This window comes from Hordeum vulgare, chromosome 2H (genome assembly GCF_904849725.1).
Source record: "Hordeum vulgare subsp. vulgare chromosome 2H, MorexV3_pseudomolecules_assembly, whole genome shotgun sequence".
Lineage (NCBI taxonomy): Eukaryota > Viridiplantae > Streptophyta > Magnoliopsida > Poales > Poaceae > Hordeum > Hordeum vulgare.
The window spans coordinates 663207318-663234703 of NC_058519.1; the positions used below are offsets into that span (position 1 = coordinate 663207318).

The following is a 27386-nucleotide window of genomic DNA, read 5'->3' on the forward strand; positions in this document are numbered from 1 at the left end:
TGTGGCTTACGGGCCCACATCTCAATTGGGTGGTATTAGTATCTTTTACTCCTTTCCTATACTCTGGGCTCTACTTTCTCTTCTCTTTCGGGTCAAAGATTTTACTAACTCTAACATTAGGTTCTCGAATCACATCAATCCGGAGCGCTGGACTATCTACTCTTTTTCTCGTGAATATGTATTACACACACTGTCATTGACATCCGTCAATCTTATTTTCAGATGCGTCCCGCAAGGCAGCACGTGCGCCTGACACAGGCCACCGAGACGACTGGGTTCCCGGCCATTTTGGTCGATCTCCTGACCAGGCTGGGATATCGCTGGTACCCTGAGTACACTGTGTTCGAGGATTTCCGCGAGTACAACCAGTGCCAGTACCAGGCTGAGGTTCGCATCTTCGACCAGAGGGGCGACGAGACCCTCGAGCGCCACGTGTTCTGTGGTATTGGAGTGTCGGTCGAGATGGCCGTCCATGATGCGGCCTACATCGCCATCACCCGTCTCCGTGGAGCGTACCCTCACCTGGAGGAGAGCCCTTTCAGATACATCCCGCATGCTCCTGTTGGGGATGAGACTGGGTCTGATCTCACTGCCTACGCTTCTGACGTACGGGAGCGCAGCGACCGTTCCTACGTCGCTGTCTGCGCCCCCTACGTGACGCGTCGCTACGACGCGCGGATTCTGGTGCAGTACACTGAGGCAATGGATCGTGCTTTCCGAGCTCTGACTGTGGAGTTGTATGCTACGCGCGCTCGTCTTTACGACGCGTTGACAGAGCTGCAGCCATCACACTGTCCGAGGGTTCCACCTATGCGCATCCGCGAGCTGAGCATGACAGAGCTACCATCAGCTCTCGAGTGGACTGATGTTGGGGGTAGAACCCCTGCACTTGGACCTCAGCTGCTCGATTGGATGCGGTACCCTCACCAGAGTCACAACGGGACACAGGGTCCTGTCCCTACCTTCTATCACCGCCAGCTACCAGGATTCGATCGTCCTCTCCGACGTTGATGTAGCCTTATCGCTACATCTCGTTGTGGTACTCTTCCACCGCGTGCCTGCGCGCCGCCTAGTGAGTCCAGGGTATCGTCAAATGCGTCCGGGCTATCGCCAAATTTCGAGTTTTTAATCGTTAGTCTGTAATCGAACTTATGTATGGGTCTGTATGTCGAACTCAACTACTATGGAGTATCTATCGCATTTCCCTTTTCATTATGCTTGATTACTTCATGAATGCGTACGATGCCTTTGCAATTACTTTAAGCTAAACTACCGCTGCTAAATATTTAACAGGATGGTTTGACCAGCTGGCCGCCCGCGTGGCCCTGCCAACGATGCACCACCCCCGCCTCCTGAGTATATGGCGGGGATGATCCAACAGTTTGAGCTGAACCGCCAGTTTATGCAAGGGCTCATGGATCAGTTCCAAAGGCCGAACATGAACCAACCACAAGGCGTGACACTGCAAGACTTCTGTCGTCTCAACCCTGCGATCTACCGCAGCTCAACTCAGCCTCTTGATGCTGATGACTGGCTCCGTGACATTTCTTATGAGCTAGAGTTTGCCAATGTGCCCCTGGCGAGCTATGTCAACTTTGCCGCCTACTTTCTGAAGGGTCCCGCTGCTCAATGGTGGGACAGCCACAGGCGCTCTCAGCCCGATGGAACTATCATCACTTGGGCAGAGTTCAAGGCTGCTTTCCGTGCTCGATACATTCCCCAGGGAATCATGGACCGGAAGAAGCGTGAGTTCCGCAACTTGGTCCAGGGCAACAAGACTGTGGATGCTTATCAGCGGGAATTTCTGGAATTATCTCGCTATGCTGAAGAAGACATTGCGACTGATGCACGCAGGCAGGAGAAGTTCCGTGAAGGCCTCCACCCTGATATCAAGCTGACACTCCTCGTTCAGGACTATGCTGATTTCGCCACCCTCGTGAACATGGCTATTCAGGTTGAGACTGGTCTGTAGGAATACAAGGATAGCAGCAAGCGCAACCGTGACATGGGCTCTTCTTCGGGCTCGTCTGCACAGAAGCGGAAGATCTGGATTCCCAACAACATGTACCATGCACCTGCTCCTACTCCGAGGCCGTCCTATGCTGCACCTCGCCTGCCTCCTCCACCACCTAGGCAGCCGAGGCTCCCAGCTCCACCGCCTCGAGTTCCTCCTTCCCGTCCTGAGGATGGGCTGTGCTTCAAGTGTGGCCGTCCAGGTCACCGTGCTAGAGACTGCAGGCAGAATCAGAATCAGCTGGCACTTCCCGCAACTGGCCGTGGCAACAACCAGAACCGCAACTTCAACACTAAGCCTGCTTATGTTCGTGGTCAGGCCAACAACATTGATATGGGTCAAGCTCAAGACCAGCCTGCTATCGTGATGGGTACACTTCTCGTTAACTCAGTACCTGCTTCTGTATTGTTTGATACAGGAGCATCGCATTCCTTTATGTCGGAAAATTTTGCATACATGCATGACATTAGGAGCGAAGAGATGAACATCCCGATAGTGGTAAACACCCCTGGGGGCGAATGCCGAACCTCTGTGGTTTGCCCCCATGTTCCAGTTGAAATTGAAGGATTAGAATTCCTTGCCAACCCCATTCTACTAAAGTCATCCAACATTGATCTCATATTGGGGATGGACTGGTTGAAAGCTCATACGGCATCGATCGTTTGTGCCACCAAGACCGTCCACCTCCTACACCCTTCAGATGAACTAGTAAGCTACCATGCTCATCTCGTCCGTAATGCTGAGGCACGGCTGTATGCTTTGAATGCATTAAATGCGTCGCCTCTTGAAGGGATTGAAAACATACCAGTGGTCCGAGAATTCCAAGATGTTTTTCCAGAAGAACTTCCGGGGATTCCCCCTGCTCGAGCTGTCGAGTTTGTCATTGACTTGGTACCCGGTACCACTCCTATTGCCAAGCGCCCTTATAAAATGCCACCACATGAACTCCTTGAACTTAAGCAAGAAATTGACAACTCGCTCCGTCTGGGTTTTATCCGTCCGAGTTCCTCTGCTTGGGGAGCACCTTCTCTCTTTGTTAAGAAGAAGGATGGGACAAATCGATTGGTTCAAGACTATCGTCCTATCAACCAGGCCACTATTCAAAACAAATATCCTCTCCCTCGGATAAATGATTTGTATGATCAACTTGCTGGTTCCACCGTTTTCTCTAATCTCGACTTGAGATTGGGATACCACCAGATCCGTGCTCGCAAGGAGGATATTCCAAAGACCGCCTTTGTTACTCGATATAGATCATACGAGTACACCGTCATGTCCTTCGGCTTAACCAATGCACCGGCAACTTTCTCTCGATTGATGAACTATATATTCATGGACTACCTCGACAAATTTGTCGTGGTATATCTGGATGATATTCTGGTGTTTTCAAAGAACAAAGAAGAGCATGCTGAACATCTTCGTCTTGTACTGGATAAGCTTCGGGAGCATAAACTCTATGCGAAGTATTCCAAATGTGAGTTTTGGCTAGACGAAGTGACTTACCTTGGTCATGTGATTTCCAAGGATGGTATTGCGGTCAACCCCGAACGAATTCAAGCTATTCTTGACTGGACTCCCCCGAAGAATGTCAAGCAAGTCAGAAGTTTTCTCGGACTCGCCAGCTATTGCCGTCGATTCGTCGAGAACTTCTCCAAGATTGCGAAGCCCTTAACCAACCTGCTTCACAAAGGTGTTAAGTATGAATGGACTGATAAATGTCAGGAAAGTTTCCAAGCGCTCAAGGACAAACTGACGTCCGCTCCAGTACTTGCTCCTCCAGATACGAAAAGGGACTTCGTCATATACTGTGATGCTTCTCGTCAAGGAATAGGTTATGTCCTAATGCAGGATCGCAAGGTGATCGCTTATACTTCACGTCAACTGTGTGCTCATGAAGAGAACTACCCAGTTCATGATCTCGAGCTTGCCGCAGTCATTCATGCATTGAAGGAATGGCGACAATACCTTGTCGGTAATCGTTGTGAAATCTACACCGACCATCAAGGTCTGAAGTACTTGTTCACTCAACCGGAGCTGAACCTGCGTCAACAAAGATGGATGGAGCGTATAGCAGATTTTGACTGTAGTATATCATATACCCCTGGCAAGGCTAATGTAATGGCTGATGCCTTAAGTCGCAAGTCATACTGCAACCACCTCCAGGTTCATCAGGTTCACGATCGTTTGCAAGAGGAATTCCGTAAGCTGAACCTCCACATTGTTCCTCAGGGTTACCTTGTTCCCCCTCCTGAAGAGTATCAAAAGATGAACCTTCGTGTTGTTAATCAGGGTTCCCTCAGTAACCTAGTGGTTGAACCAGATCTTGTGAGCTCCATAAAGAATATACAAAACTTTGACGATGATGTCGACAGGATTAAGAGTTATATTGCGAAGGGTAAACCCTCCTTTTTCACTGTTGATGAAGGTGGCGCCTTGTATTTCAAGGGTCGCCTATTCGTCCCAAATAAGAAGGAAAACCTCAGGATGACTGGGAAGGTGATGGAAGAAGCTCATGACACACCATTGTCTATTCACCCGGGTAGTACCAAGATGTACCAAGACATCCGGCAAAGATTCTGGTGGCCCAATATGAAACAAGACATTGCACGCTATGTGGCGGAATGTGATATATGCCGGCGTATCAAAGCAGAACACCAAAAGCCTGCTGGAACTCTGCAACCTATCTCTATTCCCGAGTGGAAATGGGATCACATTGAAATGGACTTCGTCACTGGTTTTCCCAGGTCTCAGAAAGGTAATGATGCTATTCTTGTCGTCATTGATCGACTGTCCAAAGTTGCACATTTCCTGGCCGTCAAAGAAACGATTAATGCTAGTCAGCTGGCAGATCTTTATATGTCAAGAGTTGTTTCACTTCACGGTATTCCGTTGGTAATCAGTTCGGACCGTGGCAGCTTGTTCACTTCAAAATTCTGGGAAAGTTTTCAGAAGGCGATGGGGACTCATCTGTCTTTCAGCACTGCATTTCATCCTCAATCCCAGGGACAAGTTGAACGAGTCAACCAAATTCTCGAGGACATGCTTCGAGCTTGTGTCATTTCTTTTGGTAAGAAATGGGAGGAATCTCTCCCGTATGCCGAGTTCTCTTACAACAATAGCTATCAAGCTAGTCTGAAGATGGCCCCTTTTGAAGTATTGTATGGGCGAAGGTGTCGAACTCCTCTGAATTGGTCAGAAACTGGGGAACGATCACCCTTCGCTCCGGATATTATTCAACATGCCGAAGATCAAGTCCGCATTATTCATGAGAATCTGAAGGCTGCTCAGTCTCGTCAGAAAAGTCAGTATGACCGTCATCATCAAGATATGGTCTATCAACCTGGCGAAAAGGCTTATCTTCGTGTTACACCAATGAGAGGTATACACCGTTTCGGAATCAAGGGCAAGTTAGCTCCTCGTTATATTGGTCCTTTCACTGTTCTCGAAAGGCGTGGAAGAGTGGCTTATCAATTGGAACTGCCGGCGAACCTTTCTCAGGTTCACGATGTCTTCCATGTTTCTCAGCTCCGTCGCTGCTTCAAGGACCCTATTCGAGCAGTGGATCATGATATGTTAGAGCTACAACAAGACCTCTCTTATAAAGAGCATCCGGTCCGCATTCTCGACCAAGCTGAACGTAAGACTCGTCGCAAGGTCACTAAGTTCCTTAAGGTACAGTGGTCAAATCACTCTGAAGATGAAGCCACTTGGGAACGCGAGGATCATCTTCGTGATGAATACCCCAGGCTCTTTCCCTCTACCTCTTAATTCTCGGGACGAGAATTCTTGTTAGTAGGGGAGAATTGTGACATCCTCGACTTTTGCTACAGTAGTGATTGTAATTAAGCTACAGTGATCAACCGCTAATGATGCCACGTCATCGAATTCCCATCACAGACCTGCGTGGATTCGCGTCTGTCCGGATCGATGATTTGAAAGCAAAGGGAAGCACTTTATCGGTTCATTACAAGTATTAAAAGGATATATATATATAAAAGGAAAGTATTAAAGAAATAATAATGATAAAAGAAAGAAAGAAAACTGAAAGAAAGGATTAATAAAAAGAAAAGGGAAAAGGTAAAACAAAATAAAAACAAATCAAAAAAAAGGGAAAGCAACCCACCCCCCTGGCCCAACTGGGCTCAAGGCCCAGCCGGCCCCCACCTCCATCCCGCAACCCTAATCCCCCTGGGAGCCGCCGCCTCCTCCCCTCGCTACTCCCTCCTTTTCCCACGCCGCCGCCAGCCCGCCCCCTCGTGGGGGCCCCCACCCCACGACGCCAGCCCCCCACGAACCTCTCCTCCCCACCGACACTCCCTCCCCCACGAACCGCCAGATCCCACCCCGTCGCCCCCCTCCTCTCCACCTCGCCTCCCCTCCCAGATCCTCCCCCGGCGGCCCCGCCCCTCACTGCCTCCTCGCCTCCCCCCGCCGGCCTCCTTCCCCTCGGCCACCTCCTCCCGCGGCGAGCCCCGGCCGCCCCTCGGCCTCCTCCTCCCCGCGGCGAGCCCCGGCCCCCGTCGGCCATCTTCCGCTCGGTCCGGGAGGGACCGGGCAGGGAGACATCACCAACTCACCGGATCCGACCGGATCCGACCGTCTCCCCCTCGCCGGCACGTCACCACCATCGTCACCGTCACCGTCACCGCAACCACGCCATCTCCACCGTCACCTTCGTGCGAACTCCGGCTTCACCGGGCCGTCACGTCACCGTCGGTGAGCCCCTCTTCGGGCTCCTCCCACCGTGTCGATCTCCTCGCCGTCCCGGTTCCGTTCCGGCAAACGGGGCCTCGATCCGTCGACGGTGGACTCCGGTAGGAGGATTTGAAGTTTAGGTTCTTCTAGGTGGAGTTGGAGCAAAGTGAGTTCTCTGTCTCTGTTAACAGAGAGAGAGATGAGAGCTTTTGAGAGAAAAGAAATAAAATCAAATGTTGTATTCCGTATGTATGTATGTATGTATTCGATACCCGTATTATGTATGTATTTGCGTATATAGGCATGTGGAGAGATACGGCATTTGTATGTTTATTTATTTGTGATTTAAAATGTGTATTTGGCCTTAGGTCACTTACCGGTGGGGCCGTTGCACCCGGGTCTATGTCAGGGAGGCCCCACGCGTTAGTTGAAATAAAAATATAAAAATAATGTTTTTCTTAAAATAAATAAATAGATATTTAGTTAAAATAATTAATTAACATAATTAGAGTATGACACGTGGGTCCCTCGTTGAATTAATCTGATTAATAAATAATTAATCTTAAATAAAACTTGTGCCTATGACGTTCGGGACCCGCTGGTCAGTTGACCGGTCAAATGTTGATGTCAGCCTGACATCGCGATGATGTCATAATAGGATTTTATTAAATCTTTTATATCTGTTTTTAATTCCAAAATAATTAATAAAACTTTGAAAATTAATATAAAATAATCCGTAAGTCAGATCAAAATATTTTCAACATGAAAGTTGATCAGCAAAGCGAGACGAACCCGGATACACGACGAACCCGGATACACGGCCCGTTCGTCTGTCACGCGTCCCTAGCATAGTAAACATGGAACTTTTCCATCGTTTCCAGTATAACCGGTAGTAGCCCGAGACCCGGAAAATATCGTCAGATATTCTTCCGACCCGTCTATGACGGATGTTGCTGCGTTAGTTCATGTCTAGCCTGCATCTTTCCATGTCATGCTTTGTGTTGCATCGGTGCTATTATTTATTGTTTCTTCCCCCTCTTCTTACCGGTAGACCCCGAGACTGACGTTGCTGCCGGGTACATCTACGACCCTGCCGATCAGTCCTTTGCCGCAGAGCAGCAAGGCAAGCAAACCCCCCTTGATCATTCCTATATCGCCTATGTCTTTCTTCCTACTGCTTGCATTAGTATTTTGCTACTGTTGTAGTTAGCTCCTATATCTGATGCATAGCCTGTTTTTGATGAACTGCTACTTTCAGTCCTGTACCTTTAACCTGCTTAGTATAGGTGGAGCAGTCATCCCCTCTGACCCCGTAGATCAGTTGCCCCGCTTGTTTTCAAATCTCGATCTTTGATCGACGAGCCAGACCCGACACAGCACATTCACCCCCCTTCGTTGTACGACGCTACAGAGATACTATCGGGTACCGAGGGTGACACCTCGCTAAGTACTCCTGATAATATCTCTGTAGTATAGCTAGTCGGTCGTGGTTATCGAGGGTGATTCCTCTTTCACCATTCCCGATGACGCCCCTGTCGTGCAACCCCGCGAGTGTGGGACCCCCGAGGGTGATTCCTCTAAGCCCACCTTGACGGGTACATCGTTCGGGATCCAACGAGGGTGATTCCTCGGATTCCCCCCGATGTTACAACCACACAGTTACTCGACCATGTTACTGGGATCATGGGTGATTAGTTGTAAGACGGGTGGATTCCCGTGAGACTGTGTTGTTGCCTAATTAAAATGCTAATGGATTTGGGTATTTGATCTGGGTTGGTCGGAGACCTTTTCGCACTAACCGGCTACGCGGGAAGAATTATGGGTACTCGGCGTCGCGGTATCAGCCGAAGCTTTTCAGATGCCAGCAATGTAGCGGCGCGCGCCCGAGTGGTCCCGAGATGCATCACGCTTGTGATTAAGGGATGCTAGGACTGACGTCGGCCGCCCACGCCACGTGCAGGAGCGTGAAGGGGAACTGGGCCCATGAACCCTTTGTGCTTAGGATTTAGACCGGCGGGCTGGCCTCTCTGATTAGTCTTAGGTGGGGCTGCGACGTGTCGATATTCCGAGGCCGGGAAGGACCCAGAAAAGTATGTCCGGCCAGAGTGTTATCGAGCGTGACGGGACATGTGGTGCACCCCTGCAGGGATGAAAATTAACTATTCGGATAGCCGCGTCCACGGTTACAGGACGACTTGGAGTTGTGCCCCGATCTTTTACAACTACAATTGTTACTTAACTGGAATTAGTTTGCCTCGGGATTGCTTCCTCGCAGGGAGTCGAGGGAGGATCTTTAGGCGTGACCTCACTTTAATATTGCTGCAACAATATGACTATTATTGTGTTACCCCCCTGTTCCACTCTCGTCTATTGCTGCAAGACCCTGAAGATGCTAGTCTTCGATAGGACTAGGCCTTCTCTCTCTAATTCTCGCATTGCTGCAGTCAGTCCACATATAACCCCCCCCCCTTCTTTGATACTGATGCATAATTAGAATAGTTCTAATGTAAGACTTGCGAGTACTTTGGATGAGTACTCACCGCTGCTTTGCTCCCCCCTTGTCCCCTTGATCCGTTTGCTGCGACCAGATGATGAAGCCCAGGAGATGGAGGTCCCCGCCACCGACGACTGCTACCCCGACGGTGCCTACTACTACGTGGAGGCCGCTGATGATCAGGAGTAGTTAGGAGGTTCCCAAGCAGGAGGTCTCGCCTCGTTCGATCGTTGTATCTTTTGTGCTAGCCTTCTCTAAGGCACCCCATGTTTTATGTCTGTACTCAGATATTTGTTGCTTCCGCTGACTCGTGTGCTTATCGAGCTTTCGTATTCTAGCCCTCGAGGCCCCTGGCTTGTAATATGAAGCTGATGTTATTTTATTTGTGTCTAGAGTTGTGTTGTGATATCTCCCCGTGAGTCCTTGGGTTTGATCGTACGCATTTGCGTGTATGATTAGCGTACGATTAAGCCGAGGGCGTCACAGTCTTCCTCGCCATCTCCTGCGCTCATACACCCTTCTTTTCCCCTTCCTCTCGAGAGCTCGCCATCGCCGCCATGACCAGAGATCAGACCAGCAAGATGGGGGCAAGGAAGAAGAAGAGCAAGGCGGCAGCTGTCCAGCGGCGGCAACGGCCATTGCCAGCGGGATGAATCCAGGAGACTTTCTCCCCTCCACGGTGACGGAGGGGGACCTGCTGGAGCTGGTAGAGCACGGCCAGCTCGTGCATAAGTCCTGGAGGCTGCCGGCGGACGACGATGTTGAACCGGCGCCACGAGAGGGGGAGCGCGTCTTGCTCCTCAGCCACGTTCACCGGGGCTTCTCTCTGCCCCCGCATCCTTTCTTCAGTGGTATCATGAATCATTTTGGCGCTCAACTCCATCACTTCCCTCCGAATGCCATCGCCCACCTTTCTGCCTATATCGTTTTATGCGAATGCTTTATTGGTTGTCCTCCCCATTGGGGTTTATTCAAACACATCTTTTCCGTCCCTCCCAAACCATAAAACGTCTTAGTCAGTCGGATGACAAGACGCATCTCCTCCAGCTCTGTGGGGGTTTAGGGTTTCAGAAGAAGAGTCGGAGTAGTTACCCTACTCTGCAGTTGAGCAAGTCGGTTAGGAACTGGCAGTCGACGTGGTTCTACTGCCAGGACATAGCCTGTCCGAACGCGTCGACTGGGTTGCCTCCATTCAGTCTAGACCGTCCTGCTCCGCCCAAGCAACTCGCTCTCTCAAAAGCGGAGAAGAAAGACATCCAGCCTTTGGTCGAGGCACTCGCGGATGTTGTCAGGAGGGGGGGTCACTGGGATTGACTTGCTGGAAGTCTTCATCGGTCGGCGAATCCAGCCCCTGCAAGCCCGCCACCACGCTATGTGGCACTACGCAGGACCCGAGGACTCCACTCGGACCAACGTGGAGTGCATTCTCGAGGAGAAGGTGACCTCAGGGGTGCTCCAAATCATGGGTCCCTGTGAGAATCCCAAGGGGGCCCGCCGAGTGACGCCTTACGGTGCGGACAACCCTCCACCGAATCAGGTGAGTAGCATTAGCCGAGTGCGTTGAACTGTCTTGATTTCAGCAGCTCATTTATATCTCCGCGTGATGCTTAACGTTTCCGACTGAAATTAATGCAGGCGTGGACCAACTGGTTCTCCCCCGTCTCGAGCGGGAAACTGGAGGAGGAAGAGGAAGAAGGCAGCCAGGAGGGTAGCGTGGAGAGCGACGAATACATCTTCGACAGCGGAGAGTCGGAGGAGGAAAACAGCGAGGAAGAGGAAAAGGATGACGAGCCAGACTCGCCACCTCCGCGGCCAGAGCATCGGAATAAGCGTCGGCAAGAGCCCGCCGTCCCTTCAGCTCCCCCTGTGTCGTCGAGTGCCCCGCCTGCTGCCCCGGCTGCACCGAGTGTTCGAGGTACCAAAAGAGCCAGGGACGCAGCCGCTGAGCCTGCAGGCCAGTCCTCCAAGGCGCCCAAACCGAGTGGATCCAAACCTCGGAAGGCTCTGTCGCGGATGAGGGTGGCCATCCCCGTCACCTCCACGTAAGTGAATCTAGTTTTCGGCCCTTTCTGTTGACCGAGTGAACTCTTGTTTTACAAGTAGAATGGTCTTCACCCGACAGGGTTGCCACTTCTGCGACCTCACCGGCCCGCCAAGGGGACGACCCCATGGATACGGACAATGTCGTTTCATCACAGCCAGGTACGTTGTGGGAGAGTTGGGTATTTTATTCCTACAGACTACGCCATCTCTTTCTTCTTCTGAAGCGCTGCATTATTCGGCTTGTCAGGGGGGAGAGCTGACCCGACCGTGGAGCCCGTCGAAGAGCCTGTCCCTGAGGCTGCTCCTCCTGCTGCCGCCCCTGCCGCCGACGCTCCACCGAACGAAGTGCCTCCGCCGACTGAACCGGTGCTGACGGGTGAGGAACCGACTGGGGCGAACCTTGGGATCAACCAGGATCTTCCCACGATTCCCAGTTCGTCGAACGCTGAACTCAACATTCGGTGTGTCCCGGAGGAGCAGGTGGGAGCGGCCAAGGGGGCCATGGTCCAGGCGGAGCTGATGGCCGGAGAGGCCAAGAGGGTTTATGACTCCGCTGCGGCTTTATATCAGCGGAGCTTGGAGCTGCGCGATGACATCCGAGTAAGTAACCTAGTAAGTACTTACTTTTCTTCTGTAACCCACTGGGTGTTGTCTGTTGTTTGCAATGGGTTCACTCCGAGTGAACCCAGTGGGTGTAGTCCCCGAGACTTCTGTCGAGTGCTTGCACCGACAGTTGTCTTTATACATTTGGTCTTTATGTTTGTCGTGTCCGTAGACGAGATTTCCGAGTGTGAGTATTTACTGCAGTCGGTGCACTCTTGCGGTAAGAGTCCCCTAGAGTAAACTACACACAAGTCGAGTAGTTTTAGCCTCGGAGGCGTAGGTGAAAACGTGCACCTCAATAGGGCGGAGAGGGTCTGAAAAACTTAGTGTGTGAACTGATAAACTTGCTGACTGCCCTTTGTTTCTTTGGTGCAGAAAACTTGTGAAATGGGAACTTCTTATGAAGCCCTCAGAGCGGAGAGGAACCAATATGCTGGTGAACTGGAAGCTGCAATGCTTGCCATGGCTGGTATGAAGGACGCTCTGGAAGCGCGAGAAAAGTCCTTGGAAGAAGCTCGGGAGGCAAACAGGGTGTTGACGGCGGAGACGCAGATGATGAGGAAACATAGGACCGAACTGCATAATCAGATGGGCGTCCTGAACAAAAGGTGCATAGCTCAAGAGAAGCATGTCACCGACTGGGCTGCGCAAATGATGACTTGTCTGGCTGGTAAGTCTTGTGCTTTGTCGAGTGGCTGTATCGTGTGCCATACACTCGGTTTTTATTGCCTGCTTGCTTGTTTGTGGCAGACTTTTGCGGAGACCCTGAAGCTGAAACGGCGGCTGTGGAACGGTCTGTTAAGGACAAAGTTCCACTCGGTGAGGACGCCAATCGGGATCTGCTCCGAGCACAGATCCGTGTAAGCAAAGTAGGTCCTTTCATCGGTCGACTGAGAGAAGTCGTCGGCCGAATTAACAAGGAACTTTGGCCGGAAGACGAGTCGCGGGAGGAGATGGAGACCCTAACGAGCCGACTGGAGGAGGTGCCGAGCCGAGTGCAATCTTGGAAGAAATCGGCAGCGCGTTGCGGTGCTGATGTTGCGCTGTCTTTGGTCCGAGTCCATTGCAAGGAGGTGCGGGAAGATAAGCTGAAAGCGTTGAAGGTCGCCAACACGAAGAAACTTCAATTCAAAGACTTCATGGAGACGTTCCTCGAGACTGCCACCCGCATCGCTGATGGAATTGACTTGGACACTTTTGTGGAGTCCTCTAGTCCTGACGCCGGCCCAGCTGACGTGTAATCAAACTTTATCCTCGGTATGCCGAGTGTTTGCCTGTAATATACTCTGGCCACTTCTGTTGGCCGTCATACGTTTAAATCGGTGCGGGTAAGCTTGATCCGCACCGAGTCAATTATTGTTTCGCAACTGTTGGAGTCGCAATGGAAACACTTAATCTTTTGCTTGAATGTTGTTTGGAGTTGAACACGTAATGTGTACTCGGAGAAAATTAAGACTTAGGTGATTCATGATCACATCTAAGTTCCCGAGTGTGACGTACAATGCACACTCGGAGGAGGTTAGTACTTAGATGATTCTTGATCATAACTAAGACGCCGAGTGGAATGTATAGTGCACACTCGAAAGAAGTTATTACTTAGGCGATTCGGGATCGCAGCTAAGTCTCCGAGTGTGACGTATAGTACACACTCGGAGGAGGTTAGTACTTAGTTGATTGTTGATCACAACTAAGTCCCCGAGTGCGACGTATAGTAGACACTCGAAGGAAGTTAATACTTAGGCGATGCAGGATCGCAGCTAAGTCCCCGAGTGTGACATGAAGTGCACACTCGAAGGAATTTAGTACTTAGGCGATGCGGGATCGCGGCTAAGTCCCCGAGTGTGACTTATAGTGCACACTCGAAGGAAGTTAATACTTAGGCGATGCAGGATCGCAGCTAAGTCCCCGAGTGCGACGTGAAGTGCACACTCGAAGGAAGTGAATACTTAGGCGATGCAGGATCGCAGCTAAGTCCCCGAGTGCGACGTGAAGTGCACACTCGAAGGAAGTTAGTACTTAGGCGATGCAGGATCGCAGCTAAGTCCCCGAGTGCGACGTGAAGTGCACACTCGAAGGAAGTTAATACTTAGGCGATGCATGATCGCAGCTAAGTCCCCGAGTGTGACGTGTAGTACACACTCGAAGAAAGTTAATACTTAGGCGATGCGGGATCGCAGCTAAGTCCCCGATGCGACGTGAAGTGCACACTCGAAGGAAGTTAATACTTAGGCGATGCGGGATCGCAGCTAAGTCCCCGAGTGCGACGTGAAGTACACACTCGGAGGAAGTTAATACTTAGGCGATGCAGGATCGCAGCTAAGTCCCCGAGTGCGACGTGAAGTGCACACTCGAAGGAAGTTAGTACTTAGGCGATGCAGGATCGCAACTAAGTCCCCGAGTGCGACGTGAAGTACACACTCGAAGGAAGGTGTTACTTAGGCGATTCGGGATCGCATCTAAGTTTTTTTTGTGTGTGTGTGTACGCAGTCTGCAACCGCGGAAGAACTCTGAATCTGCAAAAGAAACTGAATCTGCTGTATATTATTTCGCCAAAACTTGTTCATTACACTGCTTCAGTCGGCGATCACGTATAAAAATGCTTGAGGAGGTCTCCGTTCCACGCGCGTGGCTCGTCGGTCTCCTTCTGAATGTTGTAGAGTCTGTATGCCCTGTTGTTCAGCACCTTGGAAATGATGAAAGGACCTTCCCAGGCCGGAGCCAACTTGTGTGGTCTTTGCTGATCCACTCGAAGTACCAAATCGCCAGCTTGGAACGTGCGGCTCCTGACATGTCGTGCATGAAAACGTTGCAGATCTTGCTGGTAAAATGTTGAGCGAGTGAGTGCCATCTCACGCTCCTCCTCTAGAAGATCAACTCCATCTTGCCTTGCTTTGTCCGCTTCAGCTTCGGAGAAGAGTTCGACTCGCGGGGCATTGTGAAGCGAGTCACTCGGAAGGACCGCTTCTGCTCCATAGACAAGGAAGAATGGTGATCGCCCTGTTGATCTGTTCGGAGTGGTGCGGAGTCCCCAAAGTACTGAAGGTAACTCGGTTACCCATGCACCGGCAGCATGTCCGACCTCTCGCAAGAGTCGAGGCTTCAAACCTTGAAGGATAAGTCCATTCGCACGCTCAGCTTGTCCATTGGATTGCGGATGTGCTACGGAAGCAAAATCCACTCGGATACCTTGACTCGCACAGAAACCTTTGAATCTGTCTGAGTCGAAGTTTGTCCCATTGTCTGTGATTATGCTGTGAGGCACTCCGAATCTGGAGATGATGTCTCTGACAAACTTCACGGCTGTGGGGGCGTCGAGTTTCTTGATGGGCTTGGCTTCTATCCACTTTGTAAACTTGCCGACTGCCACCAACAGATGTGTGTAGCCTCCTTGGCCTATCTTGAATGGTCCGACTGTGTCTAATCCCCAAACTGCAAATGGCCACACAAGTGGGATTGTCTTTAGTGCAGATGTTGGCTTGTGGGACTTGTTGGAGTAGAACTGACAGCCTTCGCATCGATCGACCATAGCTTTGGCCATTTCGTTAGCCTGTAACCAGAAGAATCCAGCTCTGAACGCCTTGGTGACGATTGCTCTTGAAGAAGCATGATGGCCGCATGTTCTCGAGTGGATATCCTCTAGGATCAACTGCCCTTCCTCTGGGGAAATGCAACGTTGGAGGACGCCTGAAACACTCTCCTTGTACAATTGACCGTCAATGACAGTGAATGCCTTCGACGTGCGAACTATTTGCCGAGCTTGGACTTCATCTTCTGGAAGTTCTTGCCTTAAGATATATGCCATAATCGGTACAGTCCAATCGGGAGTGATTACCAGAATCTCTGTGACCAGATCAACCATAGCAGGCACATCGACTTCAGTCGGGTCTGTTGCGCTCTTGGGTTGTACTGGCTCTTCCGTGAAGGGATCTTCTTTGACTGAAGGAAGATGGAGGTGCTCGAGGCAGACATCACTCGAGATGGGTCTCCGAGTGGATCCGAGCTTCGCCAACTCGTTCGCTGCTTGGTTCTTCAGTCTTGGAACATGATGAAGTTCTAGACCTTCAAACTTCTTCTCCAGCTTCCTGACTACATTGCAGTAGGTTGTCATAGTGGGGTTCCTTACGTCCCACTCTTTCATCACTTGGTTGACCACCAGGTCTGAATCGCCGTAGACCATCAGGCGACGGACGCCGAGTGAGATGGCCATGCGCAATTCGTAGAGAAGAGCTTCATACTCTGCCTCATTGTTAGAGGAATCAAAGTGTATCTGAAGCACATACTTGAGCTTGTCACCCTGTGGCGATACGATCACAACACCAGCGCCGGATCCATTCAACATCTTAGACCCATCGAAGAACATTGTCCAATGAGCCGAGTAGATGTGAGTCGGTTGCTGTTGTTCTACCCATTCTGCTATAAAGACAGCCAAGGCTTGAGACTTAATAGCTTTCTTGGCCTCGAACTTGATGTCGCAGTACAGCATCTCCATCGCCCACTTCGCCACTCGGCCTGATGCGTCCCGATTGTGGAGAATTTCCGACAACGGAGCATCAGAAACGACAGATACCGAGTGGTCTTGGAAATAATGAGCCACCTTCTTTGCAGTCATATAGATCCCATAGATAAGCTTTTGATAATGGGGATACCTCTGCTTGGAAGGTGTCAGGACTTCGGAGACGTAGTACACTGGCCGCTGAACTTTGTATGCTTTGCCTTCTTCTTCTCGCTCGACTGTAAGAACAGTTCTGACGACTTGATTTGTAGCCGCGATATACTGAAGAAGGGGCTCTTTACTGAGCGGAGCAGTAAGAACCAGCTGGGTGGAAAGTAGGACTTTGAGGTCGTCGAATGCGACTTGGGCTTCGTCTGTCCACTCGAAGGTATCTGATTTCTTCATGAGTCTGTACAGAGGAAGTGCTTTTTCGCCGAGTCGACTGATGAACCTGCTCAAAGCTGCTAAGCAACCTGTGAGTCGTTGAACATCGTGTATTCTGACCGTCCTCTCCATTCGGACGATGGTTCCGATCTTTTCGGGGTTAACATCGATCCCTCGTTCGGAAACGAAGAAACCGAGTAACTTTCCGCTGGGAACACCGAATGAACACTTGGCAGGATTTGGCTTGATATCGTACCTACGAAGGTTGGCGAATGTTTCTGCCAAGTCAGTCAGCAGGTCGGAACCTTTGCGTGACTTGACTACGATATCATCCATGTATGCCTCCACATTGCGACCGATCTGGTCAAGGAGACATTTTTGGATCATGCGCATAAAGGTAGCTCCTGCATTCTTCAGACCGAAGGGCATGGTGATGTAGCAGAAGCACCCAAACGGGGTGATGAAAGCTGTTTTCAACTCATAGACCATACAGACGGATCTGATGATAACCCGAGTAGGCATCAAGAAATGATAAACGCTCGCACCCCGCAGTCGAATCGACAATTTGATCTATGCGGGGGAGCGGAAAATGGTCTTTCGGGTAGACCTTATTGAGGTGCTTGAAGTCAATGCACATTCGAAGTGACTTGTCCTTCTTGGGCACCATGACTATATTGGCGAGCCACTCGGAGTGGTGAACCTCGCGAATGAATTTGGCAGCTAGCAGCTTAGCCACCTCTTCTCCGATTGCCTTCCTCTTGTGCGCGGCGGACCTGCGCAGGCGCTCTCGGACGGCCCGAGCAGCGGGATCCACATGCAGTCGGTGCTCAGCCAACTCCCTAGGTACACCCGGCATGTCAGATGGCTTCCATGCGAAAATGTCCCAGTTCTCACGGAGGAATTGGGTGAGCTCGGCTTCCTATTTGGGATCCAGGGTGGTGGAGATGTTCGTCGGGGCGGCAGACTCGTCCGTCGGGTGGATGCTGACCTTCTTAGTCTCTCCCACCGACTGGTATGCGGACTCAGAAGCTGGCTTCTTTGAGCGCATTAAGTCGGCAGGGTCGACTGTCTTCTTGTACTCTTCGAGCTCGAGTACAGCCATCTGCTGGTCGGCGATCCTTGATCCCTCTTGCAGACACTCCTCAGCTCGCTGGCGGTTGCCGGTGATGGTGATAACGCCTTTTGGACTAGGCATTTTCAACTTCAAGTGCACATAGCACGGTCGTGCCATGAAACTCACATATGCCGGGCGGCCCAGAATTGCATGGTAAGCGCTCTGGAAATCCACCACCTCAAACGTGAGCTTCTCCTTGCGAAAGTTCTTGTCAGAGCCGAAGATGACTTCCAATGCGATCTGGCCGAGTGATTTGGCCTTCCGCCCTGGGACGAATCCGTGGAACTGCATATTGCTCTCGCTGAGTCTGGACATCGGAATGCCCATCCCCTTGAGAGTGTCGGCGTACATAATATTCAGCCCGTTGTCGCCGTCCATGAGGACTTTGCGCAGTCGGACTCCTTCCACCACCGGGTCGACGACCAGAGCCTGCCTTCCCGGGATGGGCACATGTGTTGGATGATCCGACTGATCGAAGGTGATCGCAGTCTGAGACCATTTGAGAAACTTGGGGGGCAGTCGGAACGGCCATGTTGACTTCTCTGTTCACTAGCTTCAGTCGACTCTTGCTTTCGACGTCAGCGAAGATCATGAGGGTTGCATGGACTTGGGGGAACGGATCCTCCTTGTCCTCCTCATCCTGTTCAGGATTCTTCTCACTCGGCTGCCCTTCGCTGAACCCCTGGATCAGGAGACGACATTGCCGAGTGGTGTGCTTCGCGTATATGGGATTACCTTCCTCGTCCATCTTCGTGTGGATCGGACAAGGCTGGTCCAGGATGGGATTGTTGAAAGGCTTTTTCTTGGGGGTGAACTGCGCTTTCCCTTTGCCCTTGAATTTGGCGCTGGTTACAGCTGCAGCTTCTGCTTGCGGTGTGGGCGGAACCTTTGGTTTCTGCTTCCGAGTGTTTCCTCCGTCGGCATCGCCGACTGTCTTGTGTTTGCCGCTCCGGATGCGGTCCTCTTCTTCGCCATTTGCATAGCGAGTTGCTATCTCCATCATCTTGCTCATGGAGATGTCGCCGGTTCGACCGAACTTCAAGTACAGTTCTCTGTATCGTACGCCTGCCTTGAAAGCGCAGACTGCTTGATGCTCGGTGACGTTCTCCACCGTGTGGTAAAGAGTTGTCCATCGCTGGATGAAGTCGCGCAAGGGCTCATTCGGCTTCTGGACACAATGCTGAAGCTCCACAAGACCTGCAGGGCGCTTGCACATCCCTTTGAAAGTTCTGATGAACACTCGGGCTAGATCTGCCCAACTGTAAATGCTTGAGAGGGCCAACTGGTTCGGCCAAGCTCGGGCCGAGCCGTCGAGCATCAGAGGGAGGTGCTTCATAGCGACATGGTCGTCTCCTCCTCCGATCTGGACTGCCACTCGGTAGTCGTCTAACCATGTTTCGGGCTTGGACTCTCCTGAGAATTTACCGATTCCCGCAGCCAATCGGAAGTTGGGCGGGATATCAGCCGAGCGGATGGCTCGACTAAAACACTCGGGGCCGGATACGATGGCCCTGCTTCCACTCGGACGGTCCATATCGCGGCCATCGCGGTGGGCTCGACCCCTGTCGACTCTTCGCTGGGCGATTCGGCCCCTTGCGTCGGGTCTTGGGTCGTAAGTGTCGCCGACCGAATGCCGATCATCATGATGCCTGGACCCATAGGGTCCACCCCGCGGTGGGGTGCGTGAGCGACGGCGATACTGATGAGAACCAGGACTGTGAATCGATCGATGCGTGTTTGCATGGATGGAACTATTGTGGATCCGATTGTGTGACTGGGAGACTGCCGAATTCTGCTGTTGCGCCGTGCGCAACAGAGCTCGGATTTGCTCGATTCCCCTTCCTGCCTCTGAATCAGTCGGCTGGAGGGAATCGGCAATCTGGGCAGCCGCAGCCAGGTTGAGGAGAGGTGTGCGGAACACCTCCACGTTGCTCCGCCGAGTGTGTCGACTGGCAGAACGACGAGGCGGACGGCGCGCACCGGATGCTTCGCCAACTTCACCTCGGTCGGCTTGACGAGGATCTTCATGGGAGTTGGCCATGTGTACTTCTGCTGCAGGCCCACGACCCACGTACTCGGTAGGAAGCTCAGTCGGAACCGAGCCCGAGCACTGGGACCGTGGGGCGACCACAACAGACTCCAGAACTGCCACCTGAGAGGACGCGATCTGGCGCGCTCGGGCATGTTGCACCCAACGTTGGAGACATGGACTGCGGGACCGCTTACTGCGGCGATTGACGAGGGTGCAAGCCGGAAATGGAGCCGATTGTTGGAGAAGAAGAACGCCGCGAGCGCCGACACGGAAGTGCGTGGCCCCGCGACGGGGAAGCGCCTCGACGTCGAGAGGTGCCTCCCGAAGCCACGCCGAATCGTCAACGACGAAGGAGAGAGCACCGAAGAGGATCTGGTGACCCATGCTCGAATCTCCACCGGACGACATGACGAAAGGAAGTAGTCGCAAACTCGCCGGAAGTCGCTTAGACGCCTGCCCCAAGGTGGGCGCCAACTGTCGTGGGTATAAGCCTGACAGTAGATGTGTAGGGTACGAATGAGATGGGCAGAGTCCTAGCTACGGCGAGGTTGTATGAGTTCAGGCCCCTCTACGGTGGAGGTAATAGCCCTACGTCTCAGTGCTCTAGGAGCTTGTTACCGAGTGTAATATGGAGTACAATGTTTTTCTAACCCTTTTACCAGTGGGGGAGGGCGGCTTATATAGAGTGCGCTGCCCTCCACAACGGTTCTGATTCAAGGGTGGAGTAGTGGCGATTGAATGCATGCGTTACAGGTAACGTATGCTATAAATGCTAGTAAATGCACCTGGAAACGTACAGTTTTCCTCCAGGGAGGTTACGACGCACCGAGTGTATCCAGTCGGTAGGCCCGGTGTCCTCCGAATGTTAGTCTCCGACTGGATGATTCTGGACCTGTTACCGACTGGATGATGGGGGCACCTTAATACAGTCGGGCATACTTAAAGTCCTGTCCCTTGTGTGACGTAGTCCTTGGGTAGGACCTGTAGGACAGGCCTATGACCCTACCCTAGGACTATGACCCCATCAGAAAGAAAGAAAAAGGAAAGAGGGAGGTGGGAAGGAAGAGCAGGACTCCTCCTTCCCAACCCGAATTGGAGGAGGAGTCCTCCTCCCCATTCGGCCGGCGCACCCTTGGGGCCCTTGTGCCGCAAGGCTAACCCCTCCCCTCCTCCTATATATACTGGTGGTTTTATGCTTTTTGAGACATAACTTTGCCACGCGCAACTCAAACCTATTCCACATAGTTTTGCCTCTAGATCGGATTTCTGCGTAGCTCGGGCGGAGCCCTGCAATAATAGATCATCACCACCACCGGAGCGCCGTCACGCTGTCGGAGAACTCATATACTTCTCCGTCTCTCTAGCTGGATCAAGAAGGCCGAGATCGTCATCGAGCTGTACGTGTGCTGAACGCGGAGGTGCCGTCCGTTCGGCGCTAGATCGGAAGAGATCGTGGGACGGATCATGAGACGACGGTGATTTGAATCACGAAGCTGTACCACTACATCAACCGCGTTTCTTAACGCTTCCCGCTTAGCGATATACAAGGGTACGTAGATGTAATCTCCTTTCGTAGATGGACATCTCCATGATAGGTCTTCGTATGCGTAAGAAATTTTTTGTTTTCCATTCAACGTTTCCCAACTTCTAAACTTCTTCAGGGCTAGTGATTACTGTAATATTCATATTTCTGTTATGTTATTTTCAGGTTATCAATTGTTATTTGAACCACATGCAGAGCCGTACTCATTTTCTTGATTGTCATATATTATCATCGTGGGTGTCGCCCTGGCTTCTACTTTACGCTTCATGAAAGGTAAAGAACTCCAAGAAGAATATGCTAGAACAATTCACAAACAAATCAAAAACTGTGTCAAGACTAATTGAAGAGTATTTTGTAAAAGACAAGGTATGTCACTTCAAACGAGCCTTCGCATTACGGTAAATATTTGTGTGTACATGTACATAACTTTACTGTTCCGTATGCATATTTTCCTTTTAATTTGGACAATCAACACTGGATAACTGTTGTTATGCACAACACAAAGAAAAAGTTTCAAGTTCTAAATTCATTGGGTAAAGTAAGCGCAAGAATTATTTTAAAGATTGAAACGCTGGTGAGTTTACAAAATTCATCTTTTTACTTTTGTAAAGTGTTTATTTTTAACATATAATTTTATTTCAGAGGTCAGAAATCGCTAAAGATACAAAGGAGGTAAACTCGTCTATAGAAGTGAATTATCCCGATGTCTCTTGTTGGGCAATCACAGAGTATGATACTGCCGTTACAACATGACATGTAAGTTAATTTTTGAATGCATAACTAATTGGGTGTTCCATCATTTTCTGAATGATGGTATTATTTGATAACCAAAATGAAGAGAAGAAAAAAGAACAACTCCTGCATGCAAAACAAACCTTATAGCATCACGGTTCATCGCATGAAAAAACAAACCGGCCTATAGCATACAGTCGTCCCTGGAAGGCAGACGACTGTACAAGTTGAGGAGCAGGTTGGTCCTGCCCCGGAACCACGGTGGCCGGAGGAAGTATAGCAGCATCACCATGGCCAGCACCCGGAACGGCGTCAGGTACAGTACGGCGGCCAGCACCGGCAAGAGCGTGATGAATATCGCCGTGGCTCGCGGGTCGCGCCAGCTGAGCAGCGACTGCGCGCGCTCCCCCTGCATGGCCAGGTCGCCCACCACCGTCTGCACCCTGCCGGCGACGCTCCTCAGCCGGTCGTACCTCATCCTCACGATGTCCGGGGGCCTGGACGTCGGGAACTTGTCGAATTCCTCATCGAGCTCATCGGGGTAGGAAACATCCTTGTACCAACGCAACATTGTATCTATGTAGGACGGTGGCTGCAGTCCGTCCAACTCCTCGTCCAGCTCGTTCGGGTCCACGCGTGACAGCATCGTGTCTATGTGTGGAGGGCCCCGTGGTCGCCGGGAGTAGTTCCAGGCCCCGATAATGATCATGCACAGGAACACAATGGGTAGGATCAGCTGCGGGTAGCACACCAGCTTCAGGAACACCACGTGCACCAGTATCGTCGTCACCGGGTTCTTCCACTTGCAGATGCCGTCGAACCACTTGCCCACGGCGACCGCGCCGCCCCCGGAGAAGAGCAAGGTGATCCGGTTGAAGTTGGCCTTGCTCCGGCGCAGGCTGAACATGTTGCTGGAGTCGACTTCCAGCACGTACTCCACCACCTCCCTCCTCAGTGGCGGGTGGGCCCTGGCAAGCCGTGAGGCCACCATCCCCATCGCGTGGAACTGGAGGTAGTCCTGCTGCAACATTGAGATGGGGTTGGTGTGGTGCATCTTGGGCAGCAGTGGCTTCCCGTACATGGCCAGCATTTTGGCCCATGACTTGCAGGTGAAGCGGACTGCAAGTTGGAGCTCCCCCGTCTGCATCAGCCCGCACGGGCTCAGCGCCATGAGCGGGTAGCACTGGGTGTACATGCGCTCCGTCTCGAGGGTGGCGAGGCGAACGCGCACCTTGCCGATCCTCTGGTCATTGGCATCGCCGTGGGAGTCGTTGAAGACGGCGACGGTGATGACGGTGTTGACGTCGAACACGTCCCAGGACCACTGCTCGTTCCACTGCGGCGCGGTGGTGTCGAGGAGCGTGCATGAGCGCACCCACCTCTTGCCGTACTTGGCGACGACGTACGGGCTCTCCATGCCCGCGGCCAGGTCACGTGTGCCCAGGATTTCCACCTCCAGGATGCCAATAATAGCGCTCTCCCGGAGTTTCTTCACCCACGATCAAGTACACGAGTTAAATATATTAATTATTATGATATGAAAGGCAGGTACATTTGCCTATGAATTCTAATGACGAATATATACACACACATACCAAGATGGCCCGTGCGTTGTAACGGAAGATTTTTTTTTTTTTTTTTACAATTCTCAATGGTCACGATCACATTTTGCTGCATGACCAAGATACACTATTACATTTATTTTCGTGAAATCGTAAACAATTTTAGAAAACCATGAAGATTTTTTAAACTCGTGAACATATTTGAAATCATGAGCATTTTGCAAATTCGTGAACATTTTCTAAATTTTGAACATATTTTGAATTCATGAATATTTCACACAATTTGTAACATTTTTAGGCAGAAATCAAATGTTTTGTTTACTGGAGAATAGGGTGTATGTTCGTGTCAAAGTTTCGGGTGATCACAACAAAGTTGCACATTGCTTAGCAAATTATGGTAGATCTGGGGATGGCACTGCATGCTGGCTTAACCAATCCCCTTCTTTTATTTGCGAACTTGTTGCTAAGGATTGTAATTCTGTGAGTTTGGAATAAAACACCCTATTTTCATCGCAAAAAAGGTTCAATTTAAAATTTTGATGAATGGAAACAGGGATATGGGATGCTCGTTATTTGCCCACATATGTCTCGCCAAAACTGACCGGCAATCACGTTGACGAATCCATTAGAGATAACGTCGCCGAGCATTTGCGTTGTACAAGGCCGTGCGTGCTCTTGCAGGCTGCAATGTGGTGGCACAGTTGATCGTGGATGAGAACGTCGACAACTGCGCGTCATTGACACCGCCAACTGTACTTCGTTGGTGTCGGTATGACGACGAGGCCGACCCATCCACATTCATCAACGGACCGGTCGAGGACTTCGATAAGGATAAATAGGTCATGGGAGGCAGTCTGGCCTCTAAGTCCCAAGTGGGTCGCCCGATGTCCTATGTACTACTCCTCCTCGCAGTCGACCGTACCTTTTACGGTTTTATTTGGCAGGTCTCATTTGCGTCGAATATGGACACGACCATCCAACATGGGCATGGAGGAAAACAACAAGGACTTGAAGAACGTTCCCCGTCATAGATTTAGAGGGTGCTTGGATCCAAGGGACTTATTTTAGTCTGACTAAAAATAGTCTCTTTAAGAGGCTAAAGTTCCAAGCACCCCTGACTAAAGAGGGGCTAAACTAGTCTTGAGACTAAATTGTTTTAGTCAGAGATACCCCTACTAAAATGTGGATTAGTCATCTCTCTCCTCATTTAACTCCTCTCCTTTAACACAGACGAGTTCTGGATTAGAGGGTTTGGAGGATAATAAATGCTCATTAATTTGATTTTAGTCTCTTTAGTATTTGTATCCAAGCATGGATGAGGCTAGCAAGTTTTAGTCCCACTATTTTTAGTCATGGGACTAAAACGTATCAAGCACCCTCTTAGACTAGCTTTAGGTCTGGCCGCTTTTAGTTATTAAAAATATATTAAAAAAGTAACGAATGTGCTTTTGTTTAGATAATTTGCATGTAATTTGGTCGGGTTTGTTCAAGAAGACGAACTACTTACTTCGAAGCATCTCACACTCTACTACAGTGTGTGTCACATGATTTTGCAAACAACACTAAGCACTTGCATGAGCGCGGCCTGACCTTATTTATCTCTCCTATACATGTAAACCTTGTGTGATCAATGATCGTATCAGTTTAGTCAAAACAAGAAAACTAACTAATTAACTAATAACCATACAAAAAGAGCAACAAGGACCCGCATGCATTAAAAAAAAGGGTACAATGGCTTGCATGAATCTTGTAGATAAACGAAAATCCCACAGCGTAAGCCCTCTTTCAAGTTTTTTTTTCCTTCTCCTAAGAAAAAGGAAATAAGCGCGCGCACACACACGAGCTTACCGTCACGCCTTGGCCCGCTAATAAGCAAGCTAATGTTTGACAAGTATGATAATCGTACTTGCATGCGTTCAAAAAATCCCAACTTCAAATATAGTACTGTACTTATGTTTGTGACGTGCGAAATTGGTAATTAATGAAGGGAATAGTGTCAAAAGCACGTGGCCGGGTGCAGGTCGCTGATGTAGTTCATCGACTCGTACATGACGTGGTACGTCGTCTCCAGGCTGATCCTGAGTAGGATCTTGCTGGCGAACGTCGACTCCTTGTTCTTGCTCCCGCGTGAGAGACTGAACCACTTGGACGGCACCGACTTGGCCAGGTCGTTGCGCGGCACGGAGTAGGCTATGTCGATGATAATGCGGCCAATGGGCTCGTCCCTCCCGGCACCGACCTTCTCCTCCACCGTCACCACTAGCTGGTCCTCAAATGGCTCGCTGACCACGAATAAGAACTCCTCGTTCCATGTTGGATTCACAGATCCCTGCGGCTGCCCCGGCCGCGTCCGCCTAATCTGGCTGCCTATTTGCATCTTGGCCATGGCATTCGCCAACGGTCGGTCCTTCTTAGTGCCGACGAGGTCGTGCGCCGCGATGACGGTGACCTTAAGGTAGATGAGCTTGGGCGAGTAGTACACCTTGGACTGTGTATCGGTGAGCTCCTGCAAGGACAGGGAGGGCGCCTCCGGGAAGGCCTCGTCGACCTTTGTGGCAAGACAAACGGCGAGCATGATCTTGCCGAGGCTACGGCCTTGTGGGAACCTCTCGCCATGGGCATCGGAAAGGTGGTACCACTGCGGACTATTAGGGGGGGAGTGGTTGGGGATGTCGGACATATCAAAGACGACACGACCGACAAATTCATCACGGAGCACGTCCTTGTGCTTGTGCTTGACGATAACCTGCAGCTGGTTGGATTGCAGGTGGGCGGCGGAGACGGTGAAGAGCTGTTGCCACATCGGGTTGGCGTTCTTCTCCAGGCGTCGTGTCACGCCCTTGAAGTTGCCCAGTTTCACCTCCACATAGACATAGGGGTAGTCTAGCACGCCGTCGCCGGTGGTGGGCAGGTCCCGCGCCTTGACCACGCTCAGGCACAGGTACGGCATCACCTCTACCATCTCGTACGGGTACGGCGACGCCATCACCACGTCGCGTGGGCCGAGCTTCGCAGGCAACGGTGGCTTCATCTCGACGAGATCTGGTGGCTGAGCCGGAGTGGGAGAATAGTAAAATATTTCCTCAAACAAGCCGTACAAGAAATCACTTTGGCTATTATTCATACGCCTCCAAACCTGAAATTCAATTCACAGCCCTCGATGAGTTCATAAATCACATTTTTTATACATGTTGTTTCTAGTTTTCATAGCTTAGTTTAAACATTGTAGATGAATTCCTCATATCATTCTTCCGAAGAAGAATTTCATACGGAAGAGAAGGAGGATCTTGCAATGATTCTAGCTATGCGCATCAATAAAAAACCGAAGCACAATGGTTCGGTTATGGGTCGGTAGAAAATTTGAAGAGATATGATCGATGCCCACAACGGATTGATCAGGCACTATTTTACGGATAACCCCGTGTATCCCGAGTCGTACTTCCAACGTCGGTTTAGGATGAGCACCGAGTTATTCAGGCGCATGGCAGAGAAACTAGCGAGCCATGACCGGTTTTTCAGCAAAGAAGGAATGCCGCCGGAGAGCTCGGGCATAGCACCTAGCAGAAGGTGACAGCCGCTTTGCGTATGTTTGCATACGGTATCCCCGCTGATCTAGTTGACGATCACTTGATCATGGGTGAGAGTCAAGCCGTCATGTGTGTCAAGCGCTTCGTAGTC

General features: G+C 50.9%; 1 protein-coding gene across 1 annotated transcript in view; it reads right to left on the reverse strand.

Annotated features, from left to right (window-relative positions):
* Nucleotides 1-22094: 22094 nt before the first annotated feature.
* Nucleotides 22095-27386, reverse strand: part of LOC123428976 (FT-interacting protein 7-like) — a 51974-nt gene continuing 46682 nt past the window's right edge. The window contains exons 8-9 of the mRNA XM_045113048.1: nucleotides 25708-26844; nucleotides 22095-23635 (exon numbers count right to left, since the gene is read on the reverse strand). Coding sequence (XP_044968983.1) covers nucleotides 22331-23635; nucleotides 25708-26844 — 2442 coding nt within the window. The 3' untranslated portion in view covers nucleotides 22095-22330. The remainder of the gene's footprint in view (nucleotides 23636-25707; nucleotides 26845-27386) is intronic.